General features: G+C 34.1%; 1 protein-coding gene across 2 annotated transcripts in view; it reads left to right on the top strand.

Annotated features, from left to right (window-relative positions):
• Positions 1 to 18,785, top strand: part of plekhg5b (pleckstrin homology domain containing, family G (with RhoGef domain) member 5b) — a 90,694-nt gene that overhangs the window by 21,977 nt on the left and 49,932 nt on the right. For both annotated transcript variants that reach the window (XM_058763144.1, XM_058763143.1), the window contains exon 3: positions 10,832 to 10,908. In XM_058763144.1, coding sequence (XP_058619127.1) covers positions 10,832 to 10,908 — 77 coding nt within the window. The remainder of the gene's footprint in view (positions 1 to 10,831; positions 10,909 to 18,785) is intronic.

Genomic DNA, 18,785 nt, shown 5'->3' with positions numbered 1-18,785 from the left:
GTGTTCCTGTCTAGCGTACAGCAAGATCCCATTGTGGGATCCACAGTTTGAGAAGCAAGGATCGCGTCATACGTTATCCATTCAGAGCATTATTTGCATTATCAAGAGTTGCATTGGGTTGCTGTGAAATGGGTGCCAGGTTTTGCTTGGGTTTGCAACATAGGTCTGGTTTTGGGATCTAAGATGAAGCTGAAGATGATGCACCGTCAACTTCTCAAAGAAGTTGAGACATTTTTGTCTGGAAATCAAGCAACTTTGGAAGACTTTAATTCGTTTTTTCTTGCCAAGGTTTAGAGGACCTGTAGGTGTTTCCGACTTGGGAACCACAATTCAAGAATCGAGGAACCTATCATGCGTTCTCAATTGAGATTTATTCGAAAGAGTTGCATTGAGTTGCTGTGAAATGGGTGCCAGTGTTTGCTTGGGTTTAGAACGTAGATCTGGTAATGGGATCTAAGATGAAGCTGAAGAAGCACCGTCAACTTTTCAAAGAAGGCGAGACATTCTTGTCAAGACATCAAGCAGCTTTGGAAGACTTTTATTTGTTTTTTTCTTCCCAAAGTTTTTAGAGGACTTTTAGGCGTTCCTGTTTTGGCGTACTGCAAGATCCCACTGAGGGATCCACAGTTCTAGAAGCAAGGAACTCGTCATACGTTCTCAATTGAGATTCATTGTCAAGAGTTGCATTGAGTTGCTGTGAAATGGGTGCCAGGATTTGCTCGGTTTTGGAACGTAGATCCGGTTTTGGCATGCCTAGTTGCGCACTTTTATGGGTTGGAACTCGTGAAGCGGGATCAAAGCAAGGTTTAATTGTTAGGGAAGATGAGGTAACTGCAGGTGCCTGCTTTATGGGGAATTGTTTGAGATTGACTATATCCCGTTTAGGGCACATCAGAGCTGGACGTAAAGATGCCGCGTTAGATGTTGAGTGTTTGATTATTGTGCGAGTGGGCATTGTTTCCTTTTAAAGTAGCCTTTAGAAGATCAGTTTATTTTTGCAGTTAGTGTTTATAGCCTCATCCTTCACAATGTTCCTTTACTGGAGGAAACGGGGAGCTTATGAACTTGAGACACTCCCATCTTCTTTGACAGAACAGGGGGCGGAACGGTACTCTTGGTCGTCCCCTCTGGATGTCATCTGTGATGTTTATGGTAAGGCTGGATCCACATACCCAAAATACTGACATTCCTCAGTCACTAACCAGTGAGTTGTTGTCTTTTGTATACTCAGTACTTGCTTAAATCTATACAACTTTGTTAAATTGTTTGGAACCCGAAGTCATAAATGTACTGTTGTTTTTGGTAATATCATTCAGGATTTCAGTAGTTGAAATGCTGCTTTTAAATGTCTTTGTGACACTGTCATTAAACTGTTCAGGTTTGTCAGGGCAGGATTAATATGTAAACATTTGCATCCAAGTATTTCCTCAATGGGATTAAAAAATAATGTTCAGGATTGTGATGCGTATGTTTACATATGTTTTATGTCTTATGACCCCGTGTATGTTTATTTACAACTCATGTCTTAAAAATTGGTGAGTGAAGCAGGCTGAATGTTTATTAAATATTCGCTAAAATGCTTATCTGACATGTCCGCTCACTTTTTGTGAATATGAAAGTCGAATTGCAATGCTTAGGGTTCATAATATAAACAATTTTCTGAATCAGAATCAAATTTGATTCATTCCATTTGACAGAAATTAGTGCAAATAAGCATACCTACAGATATCAGATTTTATTTTATTTTTTTATTATTGTAATTTATTATTATTATTATTATCTCTGTTGGATATGTTTCAGTTGATATTGTATATTTAATAATGTAATGGTCACTTATTTTAGCTTTTTATTATTAAAATAGCTAATTAGACAAAATAGTATAGAATTTTAATGTATGAATTATATATTATATTGTTTTATAAAAAATTAAGAAATTATATTAAAAAACAATTTACTTTTTTAAACAAAATTTTAAATTGTTACATCCCTTGTTCATGTATACGTGTCAGATGGATATCTTCAGCCATTGCATTGCATCCTGCTGTTTTGTAGTGCTACTTTAAGCTCTTTTTCAGCATTTCTGAACATCTTATAATACTTTGAATGCTGTTGCTGCCCTGCATTTGTGTGTTTTGAAGTTGAAAATGTGTTATGGTCAGTTATTGCTGTCATCTCCATGTTTCCCTGACGCTGTTTTTCATTAGCCCATCATTCAGTCCTCAATGGTTTATTTGTTTGTCACTTACTCAACCCAGATTTCTTCCGGAACATTTGGGACACTTCAACAGAGATGGAAAACTGCAGCAATGAGTCTTTCTTTGATGTCTTCCATCCATAAGACCTGTAATTAAGGCCGATCCATTACTGAGAGCCGCTCTCTGGCTGCTGTGGCCTTGAGAAGAGGAGCGTACTGCATTTCTAAGTGCATACTTGTCTTCTCAAATGCCATAATTAGTCTGGGGGATTAAAATGGTGGGTCGTGGCTCACTTTGGTGTTTGAGTTGGTAATAGTGATGGGAAAATGTCACAAACTCATAGTGGTTTATACAGTCATCTTATGGGACCCGCTGCTGTAAGATTAGCTTCAAAATGGTCTTATTACTGTATGTACTCAGGATTCAAGTGTGTGGCCTCTTAAGTCCTTGCATGTAGTGTAAGAAGCAGTATGGCTGGAGGCAGGAAGTCTGTGCGGTCAAAGACTTGCTGTCAGTTTTCAGTCAATGACATGAATGAAAATGCATGCTGCATTTTTAGTTTTTCAAGCAGACCAAATTTTTAAATGTTAGTACAGAAAATCATCTTAAAGTATGTAGTTTTATTTACCTGGGCAGTGTCTAATTGAAATAGGTATGCACAAACAGACAGCTTGGAAAGATTTTGGTTGACAGTGCAATAAAATTACATAGTTTACATTCGGTTTTCAGCAAAAAGAGAGAAAAAAAAATACAAAATTTATTTAAGATGTGGAAACTTAAAGTACTTTTGTATTTGTTAAAAATTAATGTATTTTGTTACTGAAAACAAAGTAAAATGTTTATATATATATATATATATATATATATATATATATTTTTTTTTTTTTTTTTTTTTTTTTTAAATGTATTCATTAAATATTTTATTAAAAATATTTTCAGTGGAAATTTTGGTTGACGTATTGCCAATTTCTGTTTCAAATAATTTTGTAATTTTTTTTTTTTTTTTTTTTAACATTCTCATTATTTGAGTCTTTATCATTTAAAATTATATTTTAAATTTCTGACTTTATATTGACTCTTTAGATCACATTTGCAAAGTCATTCCTCATAATAGCAACTATATTTTTCACAATATGACTTTCTTATTTTCAACACTCTCACTCAACACTATAACCAAACTAACAAATAAATAAATAAAATGTATTGGTATGTACTGTTTTATTTTCCGTATTTATTTTTACTGGTGTTTTACCTGTATTTTGAATTTTGCACTTCATTGCATTGTGTTTTAGGGTTAATGGAAATGTCCATAAAACAGTGGTCACCAACCTTTTTAAGCCTAAGATCCCTGACCTCGGCCTTTATGAAAGACGAGATCTACCTATTGAAGAATTTATAAAAGAAGACATCCCAGATTGTACTTCCAATTTGAGGCCTTTTGTTTAGTATTTTAATTAGTGATGCACCGATCATAGCCAATTCATAATCAGATTTCCTTTTTTTTCCTTTTTTTAAACTAGCAAATTGGCTGACTCTGATTTTTTTTTTTTAAGCAATTTATTTATTGACTGTTTGATTTATAACAAACAAACTGGCTTCAGACAAAAATATCTGTATCCATTTGAAATTAGAGGCAACCACTGCATTTTAATCATGATACAAGCAAAGATGCTACACACGTTTCACAAGCAGTTGTTTTTTATTTGAATTGGATTGTATAATTTGAGGATCAAACAAAAACAGCAGGTCTGAATTTGATGCAAATTCACTCTCTGACAGCAGGTGGCGCTTATGAACCAGCCACGATATAACGTTTTCTTGGTTACCGCAGTAAACAAAGCAGAGCTGCACTTTTATACGGAGGTAAGAGGAGAAGAAATTGCCATTGCCATCAAAACATTTCTCAAGACAGTTTCCCTCAGTGATGCATTAATAGCTTATAACCCTATATCTCCAATTTAATATTTATATTTTCTTCCTATATTTCGACCATTGTGAACCGTGAGCTATTGTTCTGTGCCTGCTACAGTATTTTCTCCTCTTTGCATCTGTCTTCTGCGTCTCTGACCTCTGTTAACATCCTGTTGCCCTACTCAGACGTGATGTATTTTTCTTTATCACTGTCACAGTAGCTACCGAAAATAGCAGAAAAATACAGTACAAAGAATGGAGAAATGTAATGCATTTTTGTACTTATTTTACTGTTATTTTCGGGATCTGCTGGGACAGTGAAAAAGATCTACCAGTCGATCACTGTCATAAAATAACTGGATAATCAACAGTACATTTTCCTTTTTTCCCCTCTGGAAATGGGTTTTAATCTAATGTCTGATAACCAAAGTTATGAAAACATATTGTGGTAAAAATTCAAAATTGGTTCAGGTTGCAAATGCTATTTATTTTTATTTTTGGCTGCATTAATGATGTTTAATGCTAATAATGATTTTTTTTTTTTGCGCTGATTGTAAAAATAGTAAAACAGCGAGAGGCCATTTAAAGCAGCTTCTCATCTAATGGATGAAAATAGGTAGCATCACTCCTGCACTCATGTTCCTTTCCTATAGAAACAGAAAATGTCTTTTGTTTTGTATTTGTAAGCAATTTTTGTAGGGTACATTTTGTAGCCAAAAGTCAGTTTAATGTTTAATCGGTGGGATCCTGTTCACCTTGTCTGGTTTTATTTTGCTGTGTATTTATAGTCATGGCCAAAAATATCGGCACCCTTGGTAAATATGATCAAAGAAGGCTGTGAAAATTAATCTGCATTGTAAATGCTTTTGATCTTTTATTAAAAACATTCAAAAACTCTAACCTTTCATTGGAAAATAAGAATTTAAAATGGAGGGAAATATCATTATGAAATGAATGTTTTTCTCAAATACACGTTGGACACAATTATTGGCACCCCTAGAAATTCTTTTGAGTAAAATATCTCTGAAGTATATTCACATTCATATTCACAATTTTGAGCACTCCAGGGTGATTATGAACATGAAATTATCCAGCCATGGCTTCCTGTTTCACAGAAATATAAATAGGAGGGAAAACAAAGCCCAAATTCCCCTAATCATCCATCACAATGAGAAAAACCAAAGAATATATTTCTGATGTGCAGCAAAAGATAATTGAGCTTCACAAATTAGTGAAGCGGATTTAAGAAAAGAGCTAGAGCAGTGAAAATTCCCATTTCCACCATCAGGGCAATAATTACGAATTTCCAATTAACATAAGTTACGAAACTGCCTGGAAGAGGATGTGTGTCTATATCGTCCTAATGCACGGTGAGAAGGAGAGTTTGAGTGGCTAAAGACTCAAGGACCACAGCTGGAGAACTGCAGAAAATAGTTGAGTCTCGGGGTCAGAAAACCTTAAAAAAATAGTCAAACAGCCCCTACATCTCCACATGTTTTTTGGGAGGGTTTCAAGGAAAATTCTCCTAGCTCATCCAAAAACAATCTCCAGCATATTCAGTTATCAGACACGACTGGAACTTCAAATGGGACTGGCTTCTATGGTCAGATGAAACTAAAAAATGAGCTTTTTAGCTGCAAACACTCAAGATGGGTTTGGTGAACACGGGGATAAAAAGTACCCCATGTGTACAATGAAATATACTGCTGTATTTTTGATGTTGTGGGCCTATATTTCTGCTGGAGGTCCTGTGGATATCTTGTTTAGACACATGACATCATTGATTCTGTCAAATACCAACACATAAAAAATCAGTAAGTGACTGACTCTGTTAGAAATCTTATAATGGGCCATGTTTGGATCTTCCAACCGTACAAAAATCCAAACACAAACCTCAAAAACAACACACAAATTGGTCACTGAGCACAAAACCAAGCTTCTGCTGGCCATTCCAGTCCTCTGACCTGAACCCTGTAGAAAATGAGTGAACTGAAGAGAAGAAGCACCAACATGGAGCTGGGAATCTTAAGGGTCTGGAGTGATTCTGGATGAAGGAATGGTCTCTGATCTCTTGTCAGGTGTTCTCTAACCTCATCAGGCATTATAGGAGAAAATATAGAGCTGTTAAACTGGCAAATGGAGGTTTAAAAAAATATTGAATAAAAGGGTGCCGTTAATTGTGGCCAATGTGTATTAGAGAAAAACATTTATTTCATAATGATATTTCTCCCCATTTTAAATTCTTATTATCCAATGAAAGGTTAGACTTTTGTGTTTTTTGTGATTTTTTTTTTTATTTATTTATTTTAATAAATAAAAGATTAACAATGCAGATTAATTTTCACAGCCGCCTTTGAGCATATTTACCAAGGGTGCCAATATTTTTGGCCATGACTGTGTATGTGTATATATAATATAATATAATATAATATAATATAATAAAATACCTAACTACATAATACTACTATTGTTAGAAATTGCAACAAAATTAAAATAGAAATATAAACTTTTGAACTGCGGGTTTCGTCTGGTCAGAGGAGAACTGGTCCCCCGACTGAGCCTGGTTTCTCCCAAGGTTTTTTTTTCTCCATTCTGTCACAGAGGGAGTTTTGGTTCCTTGCCGCTGTCGCCTCTGGCTTGCTCAGTTGGGGACACTTAATTTCTAGCGACTATCGCCGATTTGATTGCACAGATACTATTTAAACTAAACTGAGCTAGACAATGACATCTCTGAATTCAATAATGAAATGCCTTTAATTGAAAATTGAGTGTTTAATATTATCATTATACATTACTGACACTCTATCCTCCAATTTGATACTGTTAAGTGCTTTGACACAATCTGTATTGTTAAAAGCGCTATATAAATAAAGGTGACTTGACTTGACTATATATAATCTATCTATATCTATATATCCCTTGTTCTTGCCGTTGAATTTAAACTCTCTTACTGTCCCGTGAAGCGATACAGCAGTTGGCTGCATCTCTGACAGTTAAGTGAAGCACCTCGGACCTTGGCAGTCTGTTGCCGTCTGCCATCTGTCTTCCAGCAGACGCCTCACGTTGCATAACTCACACGGCGTCTCCGGCTGACGGGGCACTTTAGCCTTCAGAGAGGAGGAGGAGGAGGAGGAGGACCATCAGACAGGTCCAGTAGTGTGCCAGCCGTCCCATGCAACAGAACAGAGGGAAAAATTCACCGCTGATCTGAGGCATTCCGTACATTCCTCATAAAAGCTGTACAAAAGCGATGCTTCAACATGCTCTTAGAAACCTCCACTCTGCCTATACATGGTAAACATGGTACAGTCCAGGTCAAGGGTCCTCGCTGTGTGGTCTTCTTTGAGGAAGAGTATGATAAGGCTGCGGGACTGTGGGATTGTCGTTGGGAACTGTACACCTTTGTTTTATGGATCACTTATTTATATAAAAAGACAAGCATCACTAGTTCTAATGCTCATACTTTGGTTTTAGGGGCTTAGCATGTCACTATCTAGAGTATTAAACTCTGGCATGTAATTTGGCCTAAAGATTTTGTACTACGAATGTGAACGCTATATTTAATGCAAAAAAGTAGTCATTTATTATGGTTATTGTTAATTTAATTTTTTTGTATTTTATACCACTGTAAGATAAGTCTCTTTTTTTTTTTTTTATAAATGTTTTTATTATTATTATTATTATTATTTCATTTACATTTAGTCATTTAGCAGACGCTTTTATCCAAAGCGAGTTACAAATGAATCAAGACCAACAAAAGAGCAATGATATGTAAGCGCTATAACAAGTCTCAGTTAGCTTAACGCAGTACACGTAGCAAGGTTTGTGTGTTTTAATTATATAATAAATAAAAAGAAAACAGATGGAATAGAGCAAGCTAGTGTCAGAGGCCTTTTTTGCTTTTGTTAATTGTATAATAAATAAAAAGAAAACCGATAGAACACAAAAAGATTAGAAAAGCTAGTTATTTTGTTTTGTTTTTTTAATTTATTTTTTTAAATGAATAGAGTGCAAGTCTAAAAGGGTCTATTTTTTTTTAATTTATATATTTTTTTTAAGGATATAATTAGAATAGAGAGTTCTGGAGTTAGAGGGTCAAATAAAAATGGAAGAGATGTGTTTTTAGCCGATTCTTGAAGATGGCTGAGGATTGATTTTTTTTAAATTATTATGTATCTACATCTGTACAAAGGCAAATAGTATTGTACGATGATTCTCTTTCAAGTAATGGTTTTCTATTTCATTTTTAATGATTTTTCCATATTATTATTATTATTATTATTATTATTATTATTATTATTATAATATTTATAATTATTATTGTTGTTATTATCTAAAGTCAAATACCATTGTAAGATTATCAGCTCTTTCAAGTAATAGTTCAGTTTAATTTTTTTAACTTTTTTTATTGTTTTTGTTAATAGTACTTACTACTTTATTATTATTATTATTATTATTATTATTATCTAAAGTCAAATACCATTGTAATTTATTTATTTATTTTACGTTATTAAAAGCTTTAAACAGCGTTTCTTTTTGCTCTGCTGAAGTTGGTATCCCAACAGGCAAACAATACTCACATTTTATTCAGATGCTGTAAAAACTCACTATGGCTTTAGAAAGTTGGGTGCAGTGAGTTTTCTCTGAGTGTGACTGCATCAGTGGCTGTACGCACACGCTGGCTCACTGTGTGTGTTGACAATGCATGTGCCGCTAGCTTGCTTTTATTTGCTTGATTTGGGCTTAATCAGCAGTGCTGAGGTCAGACATTCCTCTCCATGTTAAACAGAGACTGAGAGGGAGTGAGAGAGAGAGAGAGTGAAGAACAGGAGGAAGTTAAGAGAGAAGAGAGTGGATGAATACTGCTGAATCAGACTCTTAACACACATCATTAGCATCCTACGCTAAACAAACTTGCTGCTTGTCCTTAAGGTCTTTATTCAATATAAATGTCAAATAACATCATCGTCGAGTCGAGTCGAGTCAGTGGATTTAAATGCTTTTTAGATTGTTCATTTAAAGCAGACCGTGTTGTAGCAGCAAAAAAAAGAAGGAAAAAAAATATTTTTAAACATAACACCATGCTACAACATACACTTCCTAGCTTAAACTGTTTTTTCCAGCAGGGACTGTAAAAGCCTATGCTTTATTTCCACCTGTTTCATCATCTGCAGAAGGTTAAGTATCACTGAAGTGTTATACTTATGGTTTTTCAAACCATAAGTATGAGGAATAACGATGCAAAAACAATGAAGTGGTTCGAGCAGGCAGCTGCTGCTGGTCAGACACTGTTGACTCACATGATTTTAGGTTTCGCCACAAGTTTTTGATTCATGACGGCTTTGATTCAGTCTAAAAAAAATGGATACTGAGGCATATTATTAAAGAAGGCACACATTTAGCTGATTTCTAGTGAAAGATCTGCAGATGGAAAAGATGTTGGGAATTTTCCTGAGAATATTGAATCTGTAAGCGGAGAGGAGAGTGGAAAGTTGTTGTTGGGTCGATTCCTACTATGGAGAATCACTTAAATATGTGGCTGTTAACTGTCTTGAAATTCTCATCTACATACAGACACATCGATCTTACAGCATGTGGAATAATTAGACATTTATAGTAAAATTCATAAAATGAGTATTTATAGTGTGGTTTATTGTTAGTTTTGCATTCACCTTTTCATCCAGTTAGTAATGAAGTGAAACTAAACCATGTTTGTGTGTTTTCTTCCTTTTTTTAACTTTTTTTTTGTTGTTGTCTTCCTTTCTCCTGTCTTGTTAATATCCTGTTAAGTTCCTCTGTCTGTCTCAGTCTTTATCCCTTTATTGCATTATATATCCTCTTAGTGTTATTTATAAAATTATTTTATTTTTTGTATTTATTTTATTTTTTTATTTTGCTTTGTTTTTAACCAGTCAATAAAATGATCAAAAGAACACCCTAATAACCAGTATCTATTTTTGTATTTTCTTTTCATTTTCATTTACCTATTTTATTTTGTTTTTGGAAAAAAATAAAAATTGAACAATAACCAGACAATAAAACGGTCAAAAGAACACCCTAGTATCCAGTGTATTTTTATTTATTTTATTTTATTTTATAAACTAGCAAAGCAGCAATCTTTTGGAAAACAAAAAAACAAAAAAAAAACATAACCAAAGTGTTTTTTAACACTGACATACTATTATATTTTAGTAACACTGATGTACTATTGTTTATTATTATTTTGAGTTAGATTTTATATTTATGTAATATTTTAATTTTAATAATTTAGGTTTGTTTTTGAATTGTAATTTTTTTTTGTTTTTGTTACTTTTAAATATGTCTGTATTAATATGATTAATTTTTGTTTTAGTTTATTTTAACACATCAAGTTACCTAAAACGGAAATAAAAATAAATAAAAACGATACAGATATATTTAAAAGCAACAAAAACTAATAAAAATGACAAATTTTAGCATATCCGGTTCAACTAAATGAAAATGAGAAATGTCACCTTTGCAAATACATTTTATAAGTTTATTTTTAAATATTGTATTATAGATTTTGTATTTGATTTGAATCAATTTTATTTTCTTTTATGGTTTTAGTTAACTATAATAACCCTAGAACCACATAGCAACTATTCTTTTTCTTTTTTTTTTTTTTTTTTTTCAGAAAATATCGAGTTTTCCAGTGGGTTCATGAGGTGTTTTGATGTGTATGTGTGTGTTATTTAATGTTGCAGATGAGAAGCCGGCTCAGGATGAGGAGTGTGTGGTTTGCCAGCATCCAGACTGCAGCGAGCGCCGTCACGCCTCAAAGGTAAGAGCCACACAGCAGACACCCGGGCCTTTCTGAAGACCGCTGGGAGATCTCAGCTTCTCTGTGGAGGGTCCATCTCGTGCTTTCAAGCATCAGAGAGAGGCCTGCTGGGTATGAGGTCTCCTCTCTGGCCACCAGACCGTGAAATGAATTTGCTGTCATAAGCTGATGCTCTCTGAAACAAGAGAAACTACTCAAGTCGACTCTCCTTGCTTTGCTAACTTATACGGTTTGCTTTGGGGAATCATCGTGGGGACTGTTGGGAATGAGGTAGATGGCTGTTATTGTGTTGAGGGGCACGTTATGTAGTGTGTTGGGTTGTAATGGTGACCGGAAAATACTTGTGCATATTCACTTTATTTGTTAGGTACTTTGATAATGCGTTCAGCTTGCTAAAAGAGTGTAGTATTTGATGAAAAACAGTAATATTGTGAAATATCTAAGCAATTTATAAGTAATTTATATTTGTAAAATTTACACTGCTGTTCAAAAGTTTGGGATCAGTAAGATTTTTAATGTTTTTTATCTTATGCTCATCAGGGTTGCATTTATTTGATCAGAAATCAAGAAAAAATTGTGCAATATTATTTCAATGTAAAATAAATGTTTTCTATGTGAATATATTGTAAAATGTAACTCATTCCTGTGATGCAAAGCTGAATTTTCAGCATCATTACTCCAATCTTCAGTGTCACGATCCTTCAGAAATCATTCTAATATTCTGATTCATTATCAATGTTGAAAACAGTTGTGCTTCATTATATTTTTCTAGAATGTTATACTTTTTTCAGGACTTTTTAATAAATAAAAAGTTAAAGGAACAACATTTATTTAAAATAGAATCTTTTGTAATAACATAAACTACCATTTTTAAAAATTTGTGGTCAGTACATTTTTATTCATTCCTTTTTTGAAAGAAATGAATATTTATTCAGGATAGTGATAACAACAAAAAAGTGATAGCAAAGACTTATATTGTTAGAAAAGATTTCTATTTTGAATAAATAATAAATGCTGTTCTTTTAAAAATTTTATTAATCAAAGAATCCTGAAAAAAACTGTTTCCAACATTGATGATAAAAGTAATAAATCAGCATATTAGAATGATTTCTGAAGGATCATGTGACACTGAAGATTGGTGTAAGGATGCAGAAAATTCAGCTTTTCATCACAGAACTAAATTACAGATTTTATACTTTTAATTTTTAAATAATTCAGCAATATATATAAATGCCTTTTACTTTTGGTCAGTTTAATGCATCTTTGCTGAATAAAATAATTAAAAAAAATTAAAATAATTAAAAATACAAAGTCTGCAATATGTCTTTAAATTCTGAAAAATAAATAAAAAGGTCATGAAAACTGACATTATAAAATAACTTGTCACTTTTGGCCTTTAGTTTTTGGTATTTACTCTGTACTATATATATAAAATGAAAGAAAAACTACATTATGATGCAAAATTTATAAGTGGACTTAAAGAAGCACACGAGTGTATAATGCCTTTATGGACAGCAGTTTTACTTCAGATTCTGTCAAAACAGAGGAGTTGCTCATTCCTCTTTATTGTATGAACAGAAAGTGTTGAGCTCATTTAGTTTTAAAATATAACAGAAATGGAGCCGAGAGCTGTTACCTGTTGGAGCTTGCTAAGTTGAACTAATCATTCTTTTAAGAAAGGCAGCATGTCTCTCCCATCATCCCAAGTGCTGCAGTCAGCTGCTGTGACGTGTTTGTGCGTGTAAGTGAGCGCTGAGGGCTCTGGGACCGCTGTAGGGGGTCGGCCTGTAGGAAAACCTCCGTCTGGCGCCCGTCACCCCGAGGTCACGGGCTGCGGTTATGTAAGGAGATTATGAGGAAATGTGCATGAGAGAGGAATGTCTCTAGTCTCATTGTCACCTGTACCTGCTTTATATTTATCACTGGTCACCTCCTCATTAAGATGTTAATATTTTAATTTTGTTAGCTCGTTTTTATTACTCCTCGTTCTTGCTCTAAGAATTAACAGAGAGTGAGTGATATATTAATTAAAAGTTTGGGGTCGGGAAGGTTTTATTGTTTTTGAAAAGTCTCGTCTCTTTTCTATTTGAATTCATTTTAAAATGTAATTTATTCCTGTGCTGCAAAGCTGAATTTTCAGCTTCATTACTTCAGTGTCACATGATCCTTTAGAAATCATTCTGATTTTCTGCTCAAGAAACATTTCTTATTATCATTGTTGAAAACAGTTCTCATTATTTTTGTGGAAACTGTAATACTCTTGAGGATAGAAGGTTGAAAAGAATTTATAATTTATTTAAAATTAAATTAAATTGATCAAGTGTGACAGTAAAAAATTATAATTTCATGTCCCTACTGAGTAAAAGTATTTATCAAAAAAAATATATATATATATATATGTATGTATGTGTAATTATAATAAAGGAAAATTTTCTGAACATAATTTGAATATCTTATTGTAATGAAATGTTTGTAAGTTTTTGAATTATTAGTATTTTGTTATTAGTATTTATTGCATTTTGATGCAAAAATTCACTATAACTATAGCTGTGCCACTTTACATAATTTACATTGTTTTATACATTTGTTTCATGTAAAAATATCTGAGATTTATTTCTAGACCTGAATAAGTTCGCTTTGACAGTCTTTTTTTCCAGCCATTTAGAATATGCAAAAATAAATAAATAAATTTTAATTATAATTATAATCATAACAAAATATTTTACTCTCAAATCATAAATGAAAATGAAAAAAGAAATAACTTTAAGACATTTTCATTTTCTCGTATATGTGAACAGCTGTGCTTGATTGACCTCAACATGTGGAGAAGTGATGTAATGCTGTATTTGCTAAATTAAGAGGGTGACGCAGCTTACCCACTGACACGTCTTAGCCCTCTTTCCCCTACTTTTCTTTATACTATAAACATACAATTTTGTAAGTCATAATTTTGAATTCCTGCACAATAAAAGCAGCTTTAGTTGTCAGAAGTACGTCAGGATCCCTGTGCTGCAGTAACTCATCCTCACCACTAGGCGGAGGCAGAGAGATGTGTGTGTGTGTGTGTGTGTGTGTGTGTGTGTGTGTGTGTGTGTGTGTAGGACAGAACTCTAACTGACAAGAAATCTGCTGTCAAATCATTAGTGGTGCTTTCTGAGATGACAAACAACCCATAACCCTTTAAGTGCTGTTAAACTGTGCAAAAAATCTGTTAGCATCTTGCTGTTTAATACAAGGCCCAGCTAGAGCCTGATGACAAACGCATGGGTGCAGATGTCTGATCACTGTATGTGTATCATCTGCTGCTTTACTAGTCACAGCTCTTGCACAACAGTCGCTAATGTTGCTCTACAGCCCTTCAGACTGGTTTAAGGAGGATTGTATTTATAGTTTGCGCTGCCGTAGGAATAATGCTGACAAGACAAAGTTTAAATGCATGTCTTAGATGTTTTGGAAATACACTTTTAGAAAGTGCGTGCTTTCAACAATTTCACAAATGCTGTGGTGCTGTTTGTGTAAATATGACCGATTTATACAAGGTTACTTTAACCAGGTTATTATGGAAAGCTTTGAAAATTAGCTGATTATCAGAGACGCTGCCTGACGGTACGGCACATGCTGTGAACAAACTCAAAATTTGAAAAGTCTCTTCTATTTGAATTCATTTTAAAATGTAATTTATTCCTGTGATGCAAAGCTTTTTCAGCTTCATTACTTCAGTGTCACATGATCCTTTAGAAATCATTCTGATTTTCTGCTCAAGAAACATTTCTTATTATCATTGTTGAAAACAGTTGTTCTCATTATTTTTGTGGAAACTGTAATACTCTTGAGGATAGAAGGTTGAAAGAAATTTATAGAAATTCAGTCTGTTTTCTTTTTTTTTTTTTTTTTTTGGAAATGATATTCTATTTTATTCATTAATATGTCGAATTGGCATTTACGTTGTAGTAATTTTGTTATTTTGTCATTTTTCTTTTTCTTTTTTTTTCCATATAGACTTTAAAAATTAATTTGTAAAATAACAGAAAAGGTACTGGCAGATTATTGCACAGGACATAATCCAATAATTTTACATTTCTGCTAACTCTAAAATACAATGTGATGCAGTGTAAAATAAACAACAACTGGTGAATCACCTGTTAAAAATAATTTTAAAAATCCTTCAAATTATACAGTACATTTTCCCCTATTTTTACTGATGCTTTTTTTTTTTTTTTTTGCGTATAGCTTTAATTTATTATTTTTTAATTTTAGCTACTTAAAACAATTTATTTCAGTTAGTTTTCATGAGTTTTATTTTTTGTTTGTATTTGTCATTTTTAACTTTATTTATATTTGCAAGCTTTTCAGTAATTAAAAACAATTTTTACTAGTCAAATTTTTAGTAATTTTGTGCTTTTATAATTTTGTATTTTATTTATGGCTTTAATGTTTATTTCCATTTTAGTAATTTTAGTACTTGCAATTATTTATCTTATTCAGTTGTCAAGACAGCATTTTTAATTCTCAATTTAATTTTATAAATTGAATTTTTTTCAGCTCTATTTTGGTTACCCTTTTTTTTTATATATTAATTTGGTTAGGTAATTTCTTTCATTTCTTTGTATTAATTTCCATCTAATATTTATATTACTTTTTATTTTTAATTTTTAAGTTTTGTATTTTATTTTAATAGTCTGTTTTAGTAATTTTTGTTTTTGGTTAACTTTTTTATTTTATTTTTAAAACTATTTTTATGCAGTTTTAATAGTTTTAGTACTTCAACTTTTTGAAGAACATTTTTATGATCCCATTTCCCCCCTTTTCTAATAAAAAATAAATAAATCTAAATGGCTAACAGTACTCTGGAGTCCGTTTGTCTTTTAGTTTGTATCTTCTGGTATCTGATCATGTTTCCGTGTGGAGACTGGGCCAGTCTGAGCGTGCTTCCATCACTCAGAGCCAGTTACCTCTATTCACTCCCCAACAGGACTAGACAAGGTGTGGATCGCCAGGGAAATACACCCCTCCAAAGACAAACAGCTGACAGCTCTGTGTGTGTGTGTGTGCGTGCGTGCGTGACAGGCGCAGCGATAGATCAGATAATTGCCCTCACTTTCTCCACAACACCTCATCCTCGTCAAAATCAATTCTCTGCCATCGAGCCGCCCACTCAACCGCCACTCTCAGAGTTTCCTTCAGGGAAAGCGTTTCCAGATAACTCCACCTTCTGTTTCCTTATTCTGCTGTTAATCTTTCCCGAGGCATGCTGAGTGATGGAGCGCATGCCGTCTCCATCAGCCGTCTTTTCTCATTTATGTCTGTTCTTTTCCAGTTCTGAAACGGCCCATAAATATTTAGCTTTTCATTACCCAAATGATTCATGGGTAACTCTGAGCAGCAGATGATTTTATAAATAATCCTGGAGGGCTCCTTTAAGATGCGAAATGAGCTGTAAGACAACGGCATGGGGCCACACAGACTGTTTAGACCAGTGGATTTCAAACTTTTTTTAAAGAGGGATCCTATTTTTGACGCAACCCATATATATATATATATATATATATATATATATATAAAATAAGAAAGAAAGACAACTGCGCTACAGACCGATCTCGAGTCCCGCCGTAGGGAAGGATGCTCTGTTCCAAAATCACTGATTTGCTTTATAGAAATCAACAGATATGTCTCCTATTTGCTACAATGTACAGCAAAAACAGAGCGCAAACACAAATACACGTGATTCTGACCTGAGGCGGCTGCCAGTTACTTTCATTTTGTTGTTTATTTAGTTGCTTCTTTCCTGAGTCTTGAACTTGGTTACATACATTTTCCTTAAATCATCCTGGTGACCCATTTTTTTTCGGTCTAAACCACTGGTTTAGACCGTAGCTGATTTTGGGTTTAACCTTTTGGCTTTAAAGGAATATTTAATACAAAAATCATTTACTTCCTTTCATGTTGTTCAAACCAGTAAGGTGTGAGATAATGAAAGTGAATCAGGTCTAAAATTATTATTAGACATTAACATCCCTGTCTAGCTCTTGTTAGCATGATTATGAAACTTCAGCAGAGAAGTAGAGGTGTGTAATTTGCTAATAAATCTCTTTTTTTAGTTTTGAGATCTTTTCAATGAATCATTTGATCCAGTTCACACATGATTTGATCATTTTTAAGGCTGATTCAATTTTCTAGTTCAACTCACTTTTGGTAAGTAACACAAATTTTGGTCTGTTTGCCCACAAATCTATCAGGCTTTTAAAATTTGTAAATCTTTTTTTTTTTTTTTTACCTTTTTAATAAATAATTTTATCCAGTTCTGTTAACGAAAATAATTTGCTTAGACTGATTTCAATTTTTTTAAGATTCAAGATTTAATTCAAATATTCATATATTTTCAGTGAACAACAAACTAATTTCAGTCAGTTTCTCACGCAAATATTTCGTATGGCTTTTTAAATTTGTGAATTTTGATTTGGATCTTTTTAATTTAGTTTGATCCAGTTTACAAAAATGTACTCATAAATTAACTTAAATATATTGGGTTTCTGCTGTATGTATGTATGTATGTATGTATGTATGTATGTATGTATGTATGTATGTATATTTTACACAGTGGGTATGGAAAGTATTCAGGCCCCCTTAAATTTTTCACTCTTTGTTATATTGCAGCCATTTGCTAAAATCATTTGTTCATTTTTTCCCCCCTCATTAATGTACACACAGCACCCCATATTGACAGAAAACACAGAATTGTTGACATTTTGCAGATTTATTAAAAAGAAAACTGAAATATCACATGGTCCTAAGTATTCAGACCCTTTGCTCAGTATTTAGTAGAAGCACCCTTTTGATCTAATACAGCCATGAGTCTTTCAGTTTTTCACACCTGGATTTGGGGATCCTCTGCCATTCCTCCTTGCAGATCCTCTCCAGTTCTGTCAGGTTGGATGGTAAACGTTGGTGGACAGCCATTTTTAGGTCTCTCCAGAGATGCTCAATTGGGTTTAAGTCAGGACTCTGGCTGGGCCATTCAAGAACAGTCACGGAGTTGTTGTGAAGCCACTCCTTCGTTATTTTAGCTGTGTGCTTAGGGTCATTGTCTTGTTGGAAGGTAAACCTTCGGCCCAGTCTGAGGTCCTGAGCACTCTGGAGAAGGTTTTCGTCCAGGATATCCCTGTACTTGGCCTTCATCTTCCCTTGATTGCAACCAGTCGTCCTGTCCCTGCAGCTGAAAAACACCCCCACAGCATGATGCTGCCACCCCCATGCTTCACTGTTGGGACTGTGTTGGACAAGTGATGAGCAGTGCCTGGTTTTCTCCACACATACCGCTTAGAATTAAGGCCAAAAAGTTCTATCTTGGTCTCATCAGACCAGAGAATCTTATTTCTCACCATCTTGGAGTCCTTCAGGTGTTTTTTAGCAAACTCCATGCGGGCTTTCATGTGTCTTGCACTGAGGAGAGGCTTCCGTCGGGCCACTCTGCCATAAAGCCCCGACTGGTGGAGGGCTGCAGTGATGGTTGACTTTCTACAACTTTCTCCCATCTCCTGACTGCATCTCTGGAGCTCAGCCACAGTGATCTTTGGGTTCTTCTTTACCTCTCTCACCAAGGCTCTTCTCCCCCGATAGCTCAGTTTGGCCGGACGGCCAGCTCTAGGAAGGGTTCTGGTCGTCTCAAACGTCTTCCATTTAAGGATTATGGAGGCCACTGTGCTCTTAGGAACCTTAAGTGCAGCAGAATTTTTTTTTGTAACCTTGGCCAGATCTGTGCCTTGCCACAATTCTGTCTCTGAGCTCTTCAGGCAGTTCCTTTGACCTCATGATTCTCATTTGCTCTGACATGCACTGTGAGCTGTAAGGTCTTATATAGACAGGTGTGTGGCTTTCCT

This window comes from Onychostoma macrolepis, chromosome 23, assembly GCF_012432095.1.
Source record: "Onychostoma macrolepis isolate SWU-2019 chromosome 23, ASM1243209v1, whole genome shotgun sequence".
NCBI classification, from domain to species: Eukaryota; Metazoa; Chordata; class Actinopteri; order Cypriniformes; family Cyprinidae; genus Onychostoma; species Onychostoma macrolepis.
Note: the sequence above shows the minus strand (reverse complement) of the source record. Positions and strands in the feature narration are given on the sequence as shown.